At 55.8% G+C, this 14,941-nt stretch overlaps 1 protein-coding gene across 3 annotated transcripts; it reads right to left on the reverse strand.

Annotated features, from left to right (window-relative positions):
- Nucleotides 1-3,730: 3,730 nt before the first annotated feature.
- On the reverse strand, nucleotides 3,731-13,906 carry PRRT4 (proline rich transmembrane protein 4). 3 transcript variants are annotated; one of them, XM_043463651.1, is made up of 6 exons: nucleotides 13,315-13,631; nucleotides 12,003-12,062; nucleotides 11,359-11,884; nucleotides 11,168-11,272; nucleotides 10,168-10,287; nucleotides 3,731-6,119 (listed from the first exon to the last, which is right to left on the reverse strand). In XM_043463651.1, the coding sequence occupies exons 3-6, from the start codon at nucleotides 11,870-11,872 to the stop codon at nucleotides 4,294-4,296; spliced, it is 2,565 nt and encodes an 854-aa protein (XP_043319586.1). In that variant the 5' UTR covers nucleotides 11,873-11,884; nucleotides 12,003-12,062; nucleotides 13,315-13,631; the 3' UTR covers nucleotides 3,731-4,293. The 3 variants fall into 3 exon arrangements, with proteins under 3 accessions (XP_043319586.1, XP_043319585.1, XP_043319584.1); XM_043463650.1 differs by lacking the exon at nucleotides 13,315-13,631 and adding an exon at nucleotides 13,812-13,906 and having other exon boundaries at nucleotides 11,359-12,062; XM_043463649.1 differs by having other exon boundaries at nucleotides 11,359-12,062.
- Between the last annotated feature and the right edge of the window lie 1,035 nt (nucleotides 13,907-14,941).

The following is a 14,941-nucleotide window of genomic DNA, read 5'->3' on the forward strand; positions in this document are numbered from 1 at the left end:
AACACTTCGCTGACAAATTATAGCTATTAAGGTTCAAATAGGCACAGGTCATACATAATCATTCTTTCAAAAAATATTTACTGAGCTCCTACTATGTGCCAGGCACTAAAGATAAAATTGATGAGCTTTAAAAAAAAGACAGAGCTCCTGCCTTCATGGAAAATAGTCTTGTGGAGATAGACAAACATCAGTACAAAAAAAAAAAAAACTTATAAGTAAATTAAAACCTGCACCATGCAAGATCACAAGAGAACACACCCAGAACAAGCAATACATCCAGCTTACACGGACCTAGAACCCAGGTCCTCCCAGAGACAGCTTTCCTCAGGTCAGCTTATTAGATGGACCCAAGGATGTGTAATCTCATTGGCCAGGAGATCTGGGTGCTTCTGGATCCTGGAACACAGACAGTGTTTGCCATCCCATTGGGCTCAGGAACTGACCTGTGTGCAAGACTGCAGTACCCTGTAGAACATTTGTACAGAACAAAAGTACCCAGTGAGATTTTTTAGTAATTACTTTTAAACGGTATAGCCGAACACAGGGCAGGTAGAACATTCAAAAAGTACAAAAGGTACAGTGAAAAGGGTTTCCCTTTCTCCTCAAACCCCATCTACTTTCCACACATTTTGGATTGGTGGATAACTGGTTAATAGCAATGGGGGGAAAGGGAAAACGTTTAATATTAGATTTATGAAACCATAACTCCAAGTATTTTATGCTTGAAAGAAAATGCCACAGTTATTTTTAAACACATAACTCAGTGGAGGAAGTATTGAAATATGAAACAGATTTATAAGGGTATGGGTTAATTCCATTCAGGATAAAGAGAGAAATAGACAAAGGAAAATTGACCCTTTGAATAAAGTTGGTTTGCAATTCCACATTTCTCCTTTATTTTCTCCTCCTCTCCTGCCCCCTCACCACCTTAGAAATCAAAATTTCATACCCAAAGTCTAAATTACCAGTGTCAGGGCCATAGCCATGGGGACACCTTCCCAATCCTGGCTGCAGTGTGCACTGGGGAAAGAATCCTGAGAAGGCTGCTCCAGCTTCCCTTTGGGACACCCCCTCCAGCTTCCCTTTGGGACACCCCCTACAGTGTTAAGTTAGAGATGCTTTGGACCCAAACCTTCCCTACAGAACAAAAAGAAACTGTGGTCCTGTGCCCGTCAGAGGGCAGCAGCCACCCACAGTGCAGAGTAGTTCCTTGCCTCTAGAGAAGGAAAACAGTGCAGCTGACCCTTTGTACTCTTCCCAACTTTCAGACCTGGCTCCCCATCTCAGTCTCCCAGCCTCAGCCCCATCCTCTCCTATCCACTCATATCAGGAAGACCATGCAGTTCTTCAATCAGGAATATTTGCTCATTCATCTTCCAGGACACATGCAGGGTTCTTTATTAAATAGCAGGAGTCGTGGTACCCTGCACCACATCAGCAATGTGGCTTCCAGGGGAAATAAACTGCTGGACTCTCTCTCATCCATCATTTGCAGGAGCTTGGAAAGGAAGTAGGAGAGGGCTGGGCTGTACTCAGCCAGCCTCTCCCAAGCTCCATCCTTTTGGCTCCATTCCCGCTTGCAAGCTAAACATTCTTATAATACTGCGTACTTCTCATTCTTAGCACTTTTCACCATTGTATTTAATTATTTGTGTTATTGGAATTACTTATATGATGTCCTCTTTAGTATCTGATTTCCCCCAAAGAGTTTCAGCTTCACAAGTTCAGGACTGTTGTCCACCGAGGTCACCTTTTTACTCCCAGCATCTAGCACATTGTAAGAACCCAATAAAATGTTTTAAAGAGATTGAATGAAGATGAGTTTGTCTCTCAATCTCCGACAGCACTAAGAACTGGAACTGAGGGTGTATATATTACATCCTGGTCTACCCAGGCCCTTCTGGGAAACTGCTTTGGGTTAGGAAGGGCTGAGGCATGAGATAAAAGGGAAGGGTTGTCTCACCAAAGCCTCAGCCTCTTGATCAAGCCAAAGGGCTTAGGCGATTCTCACTGAGGAAAACCAAAGAAGTGATGGAGCTGATGGACACCAGGCTCTATTCCCCCACCCCACCCCCAACTCACCAGCCCCATTCTGAATGTCCAGACAGAAAAGGAGCCTGTGTGTATGTATGTATGTGTGTGTGTGAGAGAGAGACAGAGACAGTGACTGGAGGTATGTGGGTCTTAGACTGCTTTGCTGGGAGGTGTGTGCCTGAACTCAAGGACCCATGGTGGGAAGAGTGAGTGAGAGCAGCTGGCAAGCATTACAATGAGGACGAGACAGCAGAGAGGAGTTGAGCGTGAGCAGAGGCAGATGGAGGTGTATGTGGGGAAGAAAAGAAACAATTTCTCAGAGCAGCAAGCACTCCTTCCATGACACAAAGCAGCTCTGAGGCTGGGGCCGCTACAGCCACTACGACACCAGTGAGAAATGCCTGTAATTAGGAGGATGGCAGTTCTCTGGGCCTCAGCCCAGAGTGACGATGCAGCAGGAATTTCTGAGCCAAGCTGAGCCAGGTGATGGAGGAGACACAGTCAGAACCACTTGGGTCCCATCCCTCAGCGGTGCCTTCCCCTCCTCCTCTCATTTTCTTCCCTACTATGACCCTCACTTACTCCCCTTCTCCTTCTGAGGTTCCAAGCCCTGGACGCTCCTTTCAGTCAAGACAGAGCTTCAGGGGCGAGCTGAGCAGTGCTGTAATTCTTCCACTAGAGCATTAGACCTGGTCTGGTGAGCGCCCCACCCCCTCCCAGCCTGCTTCCCTCTTGGCTCCCTTGCTTCCCTTCTCAAATCCTCATGAGCTGATGGGCAGAGTTGGAAGAAAAACCATTCCTATTCCTGTTTTTCCACTTCAAGCCTAGAATGTGTGCCCCTGTGGGCCTCCCTGGGGTGTGCAGGACATCTGCCCAAACACTGCCAGAATTTCGTTCTAAAATCTACAACTCTGTTTTAGTGCCACTCTGAACTTACTGCGTTTGAGCCAAATGACAAATGCACACTACAGAGCTCAGAGCCAAATGCCCTGGACAAGGGAGGGATTACAGAGCGCCTGGTGGCTGGATGTATTCATGGGTCTCTGCACTGTGAGTTCTGCTTCGGTGGGTAGGATGGATCTGGGGCTTGGGGAAGACAGGCTTTCCCCAGGGAGGCTCTGCACCTGTGGGAGATGAATGTTGTCCAGGGAAGAGGGTTGTGAGTGCAGACTTGAAGAGGTCCTGTTGATAGATGGAGCGAGCAATTTCTTCTGTGAATCCAAAAGGCCTCTGTGAATTCCGCTGGGTATGTGGCAGGGAGATTGCTGAGAATCCCAGCTCAAAGTGGTCATACTCTTGAGATGCATATCAACGTTTCCATGAAGGATTTTGCCACTAACTAGTCCCTAACCAGTTGTCCCCCAGGATATGAAGCCAGGTCCCTAGGAATACAGACATTTCCACCAACTACTGCAGAGTTTCTGCCTCACCTCTCAGGGCTGTGTTCTATCTCTGAAAAGCCACTTCCTGGGGAGTCAAAAGGATCTTCAAGGGGCCACTCCCAGGACCTTCGCTTATCCCGATGGGCCATGGAGCCATCTATGGGGAAAGGTCATATGGAGGACAAGACTTATTTCGGTCAGGAGTCACTAGGGTCTGAGATGGACCCACCCCACCCAAACACTGCTTCTCTTCCTGTTCTCGCAGAACCACTGCTGCTGTTGCCTACCTAGGCTTTACCAAAAAGGTCAGACCTTTCTCCTCTGAAAATATTTTATTGATAAATTAACTCTGAAAGCGCTCATCTCCCACCCAACTGCTGCAGAGTCTCCTAGATGGGCCATGGACCCTTCTACGGGGAAGGATCATGTCGAGGACATGGGAGTCTCACTCAGCAGGAATGGAATTCCTGGGCGTAGCTGAGGTGGGTCTGGGGACAGAGGTGGGTCCTGAGGTCTTCTAAGGACAGCCCCTCTCACTCAGCACCAGAGTGGGAAGTGGTGGTCTGGAGTGGAGCACCTTGGAGCTTTATTGCTGGTGAATGCCAAGGACAGTGGGACCCCTGCCAGCCTAGTATTGCAGCTGAAGGCATCAACGCCCCAGGGCTCCAGAGAAGGTGGATAGTTCCCCATCAACAGAGCCTGGCTGCTGACCCACCCATCCAGGGTTCTCCGGATGGGAAAGGAAGCCGGGAGAGGTATCTGAGCCAGGCAGGATTGGGGAAGGGTTACAGTGTGCAGGTCTCGGGTAGGGGGGTCGGGGGGCAGAACAGGCGCCAGAAGGGGGCGTGCGATCGGGGGTGGCTGGGGGGCCACCTCTTCACAGGTCTATGGTGTCGCTGCCCATGCTCAGCTCGTCAATCTGTCGGCAGGCGTCCAGGAATTGCTCCTGCAGCAAGGCCTCTTCGGCCTGCAGCTCAGGAGCAGGTTCTGGGGAGTCGCGGGAGGGTGGGGACAGGGCCTGGTAGGATCCTGAGGCCGGGAGGCTGGGGCTGCTTCCTGAGGGCCGCGGAGGGCTGAGGACGCAGACCAGCGGACAGCGCGGGGCCCTGTCCGGGCTGGAGCATAGGAGCACGGACGAGCTGTCCCGCGAGAGTCCGCACAGCGAGCCGGAGGAGGCGCTGCTGCCCGCGGGCCAGGTCCCGGGAGAGGGGAGCTCGCGGGGTGCCGGGGAGCCAGGGGCCTCCCCAGACCTCCCAATGGGCCCGGCCCCGGTCTGAGCCCCCAGCGAGGCGGTGCGGTAGACGCCGAGGCTAGGCAGAGCTTCCCCGAAGGCCGGGACCTGGAAGAGGCCGGGCGCCAGCAGGGCTTCGCTGCAGAGGGCCTCCTCGATGCTGCGCCTCAGGTTGATGGGGGAGGGCGGGCGGAAGTCCACGGTGTCATCGCTGCAGGGAGACGAGGCCGGGGAAGGCGCCGGGTGGGCTGCCGCGCCGTCGAAGCTCCGGCAGCCTCCTCCCTGGAGGAGGAGGTCGGGGCCCGGTCCGGCCAGGGCACACAGCTGCAGCAGTTCCGCGTCGCCACGCGCGATGGCGCTCCCCAGCGGCTTCTTGTCCGGAGCCCCGGTGACCCAGCCTCCGGGCAGCAGCGGGGCGGCGTGGCCGGGGGACAGGCGGAAGAGTTTGGCCCAGCAGCGCGGCGGCACGCGGGGACTGCAGAGCGCCGGGTAGAGGCCCAGCAGCGCCAACGGGAGCGCAACGCCCACCTCGCCGAGGCGCAGGCCGAGCTGGAAGGCCCACCAGGGCCAGGGCCCCTCCAGGCCAGGTTGGCCGCCGTAGCCCAGGGCGTGCAGCACCTCGTAGCCCTGCAGAGCTCCGCTCAGCAGCCCGAAGGTGCCGGCCACCGGGGCCGTGCGCGCCGCTCGCCGCCAGGACTCGCGCGGGCCGAAGGGGCTGCGCGCCTGCGGGAGAGGCGTGGCGCCCTTGAAGCCGGCCCCTCCCAGGGGCGCTCCAGCCCGCCGCCGCCGGCCCCCCCAGCAGGACAGCGCCAGCAGCAGCCCGGAAAGGAGGGCGGCGAGGAAGGCGTGCAGCCCGCGGGAGGCGAGCCGCAGAGCCCGCAGCGGGCGGTGGGCGGCGCTCCCGAGGGCGGCGGCGGCCGCCAGCCCCAACCCCAGGAGCAGCAGCGCGGCCAGGCCGGCGGGGCAGCGAGGCGGGCGCGGCCGGGCCAGCAGCAGGCAGGCCAGGCCCAGGCCGGAGGCCAGGCAGGGCAGCGGGAGGTCCTGCAGCAGCAGCCAGGCCAGCGCCGGCAGCCGATCGCGGTGCCCGTAGGCGTCGTAGAAGAGCGGGAAGGCCCTCGTGGTCCCGGCTGAGAGCAGGAGCATGTCCAGCAGCGCCAGGCAGGGGGCGCCGGGCGGGCAGCGCCAGGGCAGGAGGGCCAGCGCCAGCAGCGCCAGCAGGGCCACCAGGCCGAAGAGCGCGCCTACCCCGTACACGTGGGCCTCCCAGGCCAGACCCCAGCGAGCCTTGGCCTCTGCCCAGTCGGCCTCCAGGGTCAGGAAGAAGAGGGGCAGGGGGGCCGCAGGCGGCTGCCCCTCGCGTTCAGGCCGCTCTCTCATACTGCAGGACCCTGGCCCACACTCTGGCTGCACCGAAAGGTTCCCAAGGCTGGCAGGAGAGGGGTCGTCCAGGCCAGAGGTGGGGGTGGTGGACTCTGTGGGCAAAGAATGTTCGTCTGAGGCATTCGTGCAACCCTCCCCTTACCCACCATACAGCCAGTAGCCTGTATGCCAATGGGAGTCCTCCTGACATCCAGGAAGGACTTGTCATAAATAGGAGACTCAGGGACCTGGCCACCCCTCCCATATCAAACTCTTAGAGAGTTTCAGCTCTCATCCCCTCCCCTCATCCCATCCAGGCCCAGCTCCCAGCTTTGTTCAGTACACCGTGATTCCACTGAAAAGGGTTTTTCTTAAGAGGTCACAGAATTTTATAAGTGGAGGGAGCTATAGAAGAAGCCCCCTCTAACTGAACCCTCCTGCCAGGAAGGAGGCGTCATGAAAACAAGGATTTTTGTTTGCTTTGCTCACATCTGAATACTCCTCCCTAAAACGTCCTGGCACAGAGTTGGTGTTCAGCAGATACTCACTGAATACATGCCAGATGAAGATATTGAGGCTGCGCCTAGAGGCAAAGTGACTTGTCCAAGGTTACACATTAGCAGAGCTGCATCTAAAATCCAGATCTGAGCACCAGTTTGAGCCCCTCTTCTTGATGGCACAGCAAGTTCATAATACTACCTTGCTTATCTCTTGTTCTGCACCCCTGACCCCCATCTCACACCTTGGTGCTAGAAGGCACTTCTCCAGCCTTTTTTCAAAAGCTTCCCCCTTCTCCCAGTGTCTTCAGGGAAGGCCACCGCGGGTACATGTGCGCGCGCACACACACAGCAGAGGAAGTGATACAACCCTCCTGTCGCCAGCAATCTTTCGTATTCACTGGCCTTCCTGCCTGCTATACGTCCAACCCTCAGCCTACCAATGGCCATTGTCCCCATCCTGACTCAACTACAAGCCATTAGTCTGAGGTCCTTAATACTCCTTTGGTTTTCACCCCTTTTACAGAAGATGCCATTAAGATCACTCCCCTAGGTCTCAAGACTACCCTTGAACTCCCAGGAAGGAACAGCTGTGGGGATCATAGTGGGATAAAATGCCATCTTAGCGAGTGAGCCCCTCAGGTGCTCTGGGGGGCTCGGGCTAACTCGGGCTCCAGTCCCACACATCCCCTGAGGAAAGGAAAGTCAGGTAAGAGAGTGTGAGGACCAAGATCCCCCATGCTACTCTCCTGGAACAAGAGAGGAGTGAGAAAGAGCTAGACCCAAAGATTTTCCTCCTGGCCAGGGAGCAAGGGAAGACGCTTCAGTCTAAACTTCCCTCCCCCACCTAGCAGGCTGGGCAGAAGCACAGCTGCGGGCAGGGATGGAGGCAGAAAGATCGTGGTGAAGGATGGGGGAGCCAGCTGGGGATGGGGAGATGTGCAGGAGACAGGTGTAGATGTGGCAAGGAGGATCTCTTGACAAGCAGACCCCTGCCCCAACTGTTTGGCCATACTCAGCCCTGCCTCGGTGGGACAAAACAGGAAGGCCCCAGGATCACCCCCCACCCCACCCCAGGCAGTGCCAGCTTGGACTGAGAACATGTAAAACTGAGCAGTCCTGAGAACAAGGGAAAGGAGTGAGAGGGCCTGAAAGCAGTCCCGGAGAAAGGGGAGGGAAAGGTAGAATTGGGCAACTGGAGAGGGCAGAGAGGGAGCTGCCAAAACATTATATATTTACAGCAGGCTGCCTGCTCAGTGGCAGCATGTTCCCTGGTTCCTGTCCCTTCACATGCCTCGAGTCTGAAATGGGGAAGAGCGCAGGGCTGTGATGAGGATAAATGGCCAATGTGTGCAAAGCTCTTTAGAGAGCCTGGTGCATAATCAGCGTTCGATATACAACTGCTGTTGGTCTCATCATTATGGGCTAATGTTCATCACCCATCAGTCACTGGTGTGTGTCCGTGTGAGTGTGACCATTTCTGGGGCCTCAAACTCATTCTTGATTTAACTAACAAAAGGCTGTTGTCCCTCATAAAGTCAACAATTAGCCAAATCAGTGAACATCAACACATTGTCTCACTCTGTGAACCCTGTTTGAAGAACACCATTTGAATAGACTGACCATCCCCAAACACCTACTGGAGACACAGCAGTGAATTAAATGGAGAATCATTCAGCTGGAACTGATGGTTTGCTGGTGGGATGGGGTAGGGCAGAGCCAGTCTGACAGCAGTGGGATCAAATACACACACACTCTCCCTCACCCCTCATGTTTTGGTCTCTTCAGATGCCCTCACATGACTACTGGAAAAACCATAGCTTTGACTATACGAACCTTTGTTGGCAAAGTAATGTCTCTGCTTTTTAATATGCTGTCTAGGTTTGTCATAGCTTTTCTTCCAAGGAGCAAGCATCTTTTCACTTCATGGCTGCAGTCACCATCCACAGTGATTTTGGAGCCCAAGAAAATAAAGGCTGTCACTGCTTCCACTTTTTCCCCATCTATTTGCCATGAAGTGATGGGACTAGATGCCATCATCTTAGTCTTTTGAATGTTGAGTTTTAAGCCAGCTTTTTCACTTTCCTCTTTCAGGTTCAAAGAGGAACTAGAGAAGAGAAGCCCTAGGGCCAAAGGTGAACTGTACCTAGGTTAGAAAATTCCTAGAGAAGATACAGAGAGATTCCTTTATCCCCCAACTACTTGGCATTACTCCCCTCAGAAGGTACTGGCGTGAACCAAAAACCCTTTGGCCTTTTCTCCAGGAGGCCTGGAGCTCTCTGGGGTTTATCCAGGAGGAACAGCCAGGAAGAGACTGGCTTCCTGCAGCCATCACTGAGGAGGGGGAAGGAGGGTGGGGCCACCAGCCGGCCGGGCTGCCTCTGATACTGTCCAGACTCATTAAACCTGCCTGGCCAGCGCTGTCACCAAGGCTGACAGACCGCCAGCCAGCCTCCTTCCCTTGAGGCCACAGAGCCTGCCCTCAGCTCCACGGCAGATCCTGCCACTGCTGCTCACTGGGTTGGATGGGGAAGGCAGGCTTCCCACCCACATGCCCGGGAGTGCTGGGACTGCTAGGGAGTGAGCGACAGTCAGGTGGTCAACAGTCAGTTGCTGTGTTAAGTCTAGAGCTGGAAGAAGCTTGGGGACCAGTGGTTTCCTTTGCTGCACCAGTTCCTGCTGTGTGTGTGTGTAGGGGGGCAACCAGTCACAGTTGGCCCTTTGCATGGCTCCCTTGGCTTCACCTACCAGACCCCTCCCCAAGGAGCGTGTCCTCTGCCTTTTACAGTATGTGTTGTCCCATCACATTCTGGGGCCACAGTTGCAGTGTCTGAGAGGAATACCTAGAAGTGTATTTGGAACACAATGTGGGGGAAACCACATTAACAGGTACTATATTTAATGAGCTAATATTTCATGACCAGCCTCATGCCCGAAATTTACATTACATGGAAGCTTTACAATAGCAAAATAGGCACTATTACTAAACTCTAGATATATGAGAAAATTAAGGCTCAAAGAATTTAAATAGCCTGTCCAGCCATCATTGAGGAGCGGGAAAGAGGGTGGGGTGACTAGCCAGTTAGGAAGCAGACTGGGATTCAAAGCCAGGTCTCAAGATCCCACAGTCCCTGGTCTTTCGTCTGCACCACCAGCTTGTCTCTACACATGTTCTGAAAGGTTCCCTTGACAAGGATGGCATCTGTCTGCTCAGGGTCTTCTCTTCAATGTCTTCCCAATGAGGGGCCCTGCTCTGCCCATATGTGACAGCGTGTCATGTCAGATCAGACGGCAAAGGAGAGAGCCCCAAGCTCAGAGTGGGAGGGTGGGAGGCAGGCCAGGCAGACTGAAGTGGAGGGCAGGGTTAGTACTGAGGCTGTGGAAATCATGAAGGAGTTCCTGAGTCTGTTTGCCCTGATACATTTGTCTACATCCTGCTCTGCCTATGATTACAAAACTCCCAGAGGACTGCTATTTAACTCTGTGGGACCATCCTCAGCAACACTTGCTCTCAGACCATTTATGTACATCTCCATGGTGATAATGAAGAGAATGGTGATCATGATGACAGTCAAATACAAGGATCCCAGAATGTCAGTGCATGGCTAGCACGTAGTATGTGCTCAATAAATAATCATCAAGTTCAAATGAATTGGACACTTACCTAATGATGCTGTTGCAATTAACGCAGAGCTTAGAGAAGCAGCTGGGTCCAGTGGCCTTGGACTTGGGAGCTTTCTTTCCTGGGGGGATGGGGGCGGGGACAGAGTGGTGCCAAAGAATCCTGCAAAGGGAGCACATAGGGCTAGAGTGCCAGCCAGGCATTGGCCTCTGGAACTTTGGAGAAAATCAAGTCCTTTCTCAGAGCCTGACCAAAAGGGGACACCGTCCCAGGAATTGTAGCCACATGTATGTGTGTATGCGTGCTAAGTGGCTTCAGTTGTGTCTGACTCTTTGCAACCCTAGGGACTGTAGCCCGCCAGGCTCCTCCAGGCAAGAATACCTGAGTGGGTTGCCATTTCTTTCCCCAGGGGGTCTTCCCCACCCAGGGGTGACCCCGTCTCTTACATCTCCTGCATTGGCAGCAGGGTTCTTCACCACCAGCGCCACCTAGAAAGCCCAGCCACGTGTATGTGCTGTGCTGTGCTTCACCGCTCAGCGAATCTTTGCGACCCCATGGACTGTAGCCCACCAGGCTCCTCTGTTCATGGGGACTCTCCAGGCAAGAATACTGGAATGGGTTGCCATGCCCTCCCCCAGGGGATTTTCCCAACCCAGGGATCGAATCCAGGTCTCCGGCATTGCAGGTGGATTCTTTACCATCTGAGCCACCAGGGAAACCCGAGAATACTGGAGTGGGTAGCCAATCCCTTCTCCAGGGGGATCTTCCCAACCCAGGAATCAAACCAGCATCTCCTGCATTGTAGGTAGATTCTTTACCAGCTGAGCTACCAGGGAAGCCCAGCCATGTGTATACCAGAAGCTAAACTACAAGGGCCAAACCAGACTTTGTATGACAAAGAGGGCATTTCCCCATGGGAGCAGTGGCTGTATCCCAGGGCCTGGGGTAAGGAATGCAAGCTCCCCTTAAGTCAGAGAAAAAAGGAGGCACTGTCATTTAGAGATGTTCTATAAACGTTTGTTGCAGTGAAATAGACACTCACCTGGAGAATCTGAAACTCCAGAGGCAGAGCCTGGGGATGTAATTGGGCCTGGGGGACTCGGGCCTGATAAGTTCTGGAGCGGAGACACTGTAGTGCCAAAGAACCCTGCAAAAGGAGCCCCATGCTGAAGCTTCCTCCTACCTGCCGGATGGCCCAGCCACGGCTCTCCTTGGGAGGGGGTGGGTACTCACCAAAGGGTCCCAGGCGCCCAGCAATCTCTGCCAGGCTGGCCCGCAGGCTGGGCAGCAGGGGCAGCGTTCGATGCCCGAGCGTGGGGGCCGCGCCTGCTCTCAATGCCACGTCGAACTTCAGCTCCAGCTCACTCTGGCGGAGCCTGGGCGCACTGGATGGAGTTGCCGTGGCTGTCAGAGCAGTGTCCCAGGTCACAGTGCCCATCCCGGGCCGATAGGGCACAGTGGGCCCGTCAGCGGGCCCCGAGAGGAGGGACTCAGACTCCAGAGCCGGGGAGGAGGCCCGCGGAGTAGAGCTGCCTTCTGCAGAGCCCCACTCTGGAGGGGAGTTTCCGAGAGAGCCCATCAGCAGTTCCCAAAGCGGATCAGTCCTCAGCCCATCGGCCGCCTCTTCCTTGGGCTCCCGACTCGGCCTGGGAGAAAGTGCTTGGGTCTCCGTGATAGGGTTCCCCCAGACAGCAGCCGGTCCCCGAAGGTGGAATTTGAAGTTAAGTCCCAGGTTGAGAGACAGCATAGAGGCCTCACTCTGGGGTGGGGGGGTCAAAGTGGTGAGAGGGGCCCCTGGGACAGAGGAGGCAGGCTGGGGGCCCGCAGGAACAGCAAGCAGGACCCAGCAGAACAGCCCCAGCCCCAGGTAGCCGTACCCTGCCATGGCCTGGTGGGGCCGCGAGCTTGGGTCTTCCGCACCTTTGAGCACGAAGGTCCTGGAGAGAGGAGAGGTGCTATGAGCCCTGGAGGGTTGGAATCTGATGCCCCCAAGAGAGGCTGCGGATCCAGGAGAAGCAGGTGGTGGGGGCAAGACACAAAGGCTTCTGCCCGAGGAGAGTGGCCAGCTTCTTGCTGAACATTCAGGGCCCAGCACCAGTCTCTCCCCTGCAGTTCCCCTTCCCTTCCAGCCAAGGCTCCTTCTCCCTAAGTGCCCACCCCCCACCCCCACCTGCTCGGTCTGAGGCCTGGGGTCTGACTGCATCCAGCTGCCCTCACCCTTGACTGATAGCAGAGCACGTGGACTTGACTCCCAGACTCTGATCCCCTCCCTTCCTTTCTTCCCTTCCTCCTTTTGCCCTAGAGTATCTGTTGAGGCCTACTACGTGCGGAGCACTGGTAACAGAACTGTGAACAAGCTCCCCTCACAGATGAGTGTCCCCCTACTCCCACCCCTGCTCCAGCCTCACTCTCACTCAGACCCAGGCCTGGAGGGATAAAGCGCAGGGTGAGCGATGGCAGAGGTGGAGAAGGCGGCTCTGGCCAGGGAAGCAGAGTGCCCGGGGCTGGCAGAAGCTCTGCCCCTTCAGCCTTTTCCCTCTTGCCTGGGGCTTGGCGTGCTTGCCATCCCTCAACCCTAGAAGTCTGGCGGGAGGGACAGCCTGGCCATCTCTGGCTTCCTGGGGGGAAGATGGCCAGGCAGGCAAGCTGGACCAAGGGCTGGCGGCAGTAGGCGCCTGACCCACCCCAGGCACACACAGCTGGAAGGGGAAGGGGAGGGGAAGCCAGGGGGCACACACGTGTACCCACCACTGTTACATCACACACACGGCCACACCTAGCACCCTGACCCACACTCACCTACTCACCCTTCATACATCCCTGCGCCTAAGTGCACACACACACAAACACACATTCAGTCCTGCCAAGCCCCCTCCCTCCTACATGGGTTCAGATCCAAGCTCTGTGAGCATCCAGCCTGCTCTGTCTTTCTCTCTCTCTCTCTCACACACACACACACACCCTACCTCACAGACACACAGTATACACAGACACAGAGGCACACACACCCCTACACACACATTCGCACACTCAGAATACAGATACACATCATACACCATCACTCCCCTCCACAAGCACATTCCTACACACCCACCCCTACAGACAGGCACACGCGCGCACACACATACACGCGCGCGCGCGCACACACACACACACACCCATCCCTCTCCCCGTGCCCAGACGGCAGACCTGCTCCTCTCCCTCAGGCGGGTCTCCTCGGCCAAGTCCCCCGAAAAGGGGCGGTCGCGGCGACCCAGGCGCCCGGCTGGGCCGAGTCTGGCCGGTGCTCCCAGCGCCCGACGCCCCCTCGGCTCGTCCCGGTCACGGCGGCTTCTCCGACGCGCGGCCCCCGGTCTGGCGCGGCCCGGCCCCAGCCCGCAGCGCTGGCCCCAGGCGGGCGGCCCGGCCCGGCTCGGGCTCCGCGCTCCCACCCGCCGCGCCGCCTCCTGGCTGCGAGCCTCGCTCCCCGGCAGAGCAGCCCGCGCCGGGCTCCGCGGCAGCTGCGCTCTGCCCGCCCTCCCCGCCTCCTGCGCTCCCGCCCCGCGCGCCCGCCCTCTCCCCTCCTCCTCCCCCGGCCCGCGGCCCGCGGTCCGCCCCCCACCCGGCCGGCAGGCGGGCGCGCACCGCAGCCCCGAGCCGCCGCTGCCGCCGCCTCTGTACCTGCGTCCCCACTCGCGCTCACTCACTCAGCGCTGCCCGCCGGCCGGGGCGGGCGCCCGTGCCGCGCTCTCAGCCGGGTGCCGGCAGCCGCAAGCTCCCAGGGCAGCCCATCATACACAACCACTCGCATGCCCTCCCCGGGAAACCCCGCTGGCCAGAGCACCGCGTGCACACTCGTGTGCACACACTCGCGCGCGCACACACACACGGCAGCCTGCCCAGGGTGGCACCCGGGCAAGAAGAACCACTATGTTTATTAAGCCGTGAGTGGAAAGTGTAATAAGCACGTCCACACCCCTTGTTTCATTAGTCCCTGACAACTCTGCGGGTGTACCCATTTCACAGATAGGTAAATTAAGGCTTGGGGAAAAAAAATAACTCAGGAATTTGTTCAAGATGGCACAGCTTGGCAACCTGAACTCAGTCTCTCTGCTGTCTTCTCCATCACCTGGTGGCTTTCAACAGTTGAAAGTGCCTCCAACATTTCATAGGTGAACAGCCAAGGTTCAATCCGTGTGTAACATTTCTTTTTGCTAAGACTGAGTTCTCAGAAAAAAAAAAAAAGAGAGATTCAGAAATGTCTCTTACCTTGTGAGACGTGGTTTACAACTTGTTTCTAATAAGGGGCAAGAGGAGAACAGTGAAGTCAAAGAGTGTTAGCCCAGGAATATAAGAGCACCCAAGCCAGTGTGGAAGATTATTCAAGAGCAGGACAGTTACTGTGGACACTTCAGGGACCCTGTGGTTCTGTCACAGTGACTGATTTAAGTAGCACTGGCTGGTTTATGTAGACTTGAATCTCTAAATCCCCAAAATGTTCCTATTTGAAAATATCAGGAGAACGTAAAACACAGTGGGGTCTCTGCACCATATAAAGCTGTCCTGGAAAAACCCAGACATCCTACTGTGTGCCAAGCACCATGCTGGGTGCTTAGGCATCTCCTCACTTAGTCCTCATCACAAGCCACATAGAGAGAAAATGTGTCACCAGATTACAGCCTTGGATGTTACCCTGATCCCCCTAACTTGCTGCTCAGTAAGGTTGGGGAGTGGGTGCTTAAAGAGTTACCTAGGGCAGGTCTGTCTCAGGTACGGCCAGCATAGCACTTGGCCCAGGGGCATGCTCACCGTGTGTTAGCAAAGTGAATAGCAAATG

The sequence above is a fragment of the Cervus canadensis genome, chromosome 3, assembly GCF_019320065.1.
Source record: "Cervus canadensis isolate Bull #8, Minnesota chromosome 3, ASM1932006v1, whole genome shotgun sequence".
Lineage (NCBI taxonomy): Eukaryota > Metazoa > Chordata > Mammalia > Artiodactyla > Cervidae > Cervus > Cervus canadensis.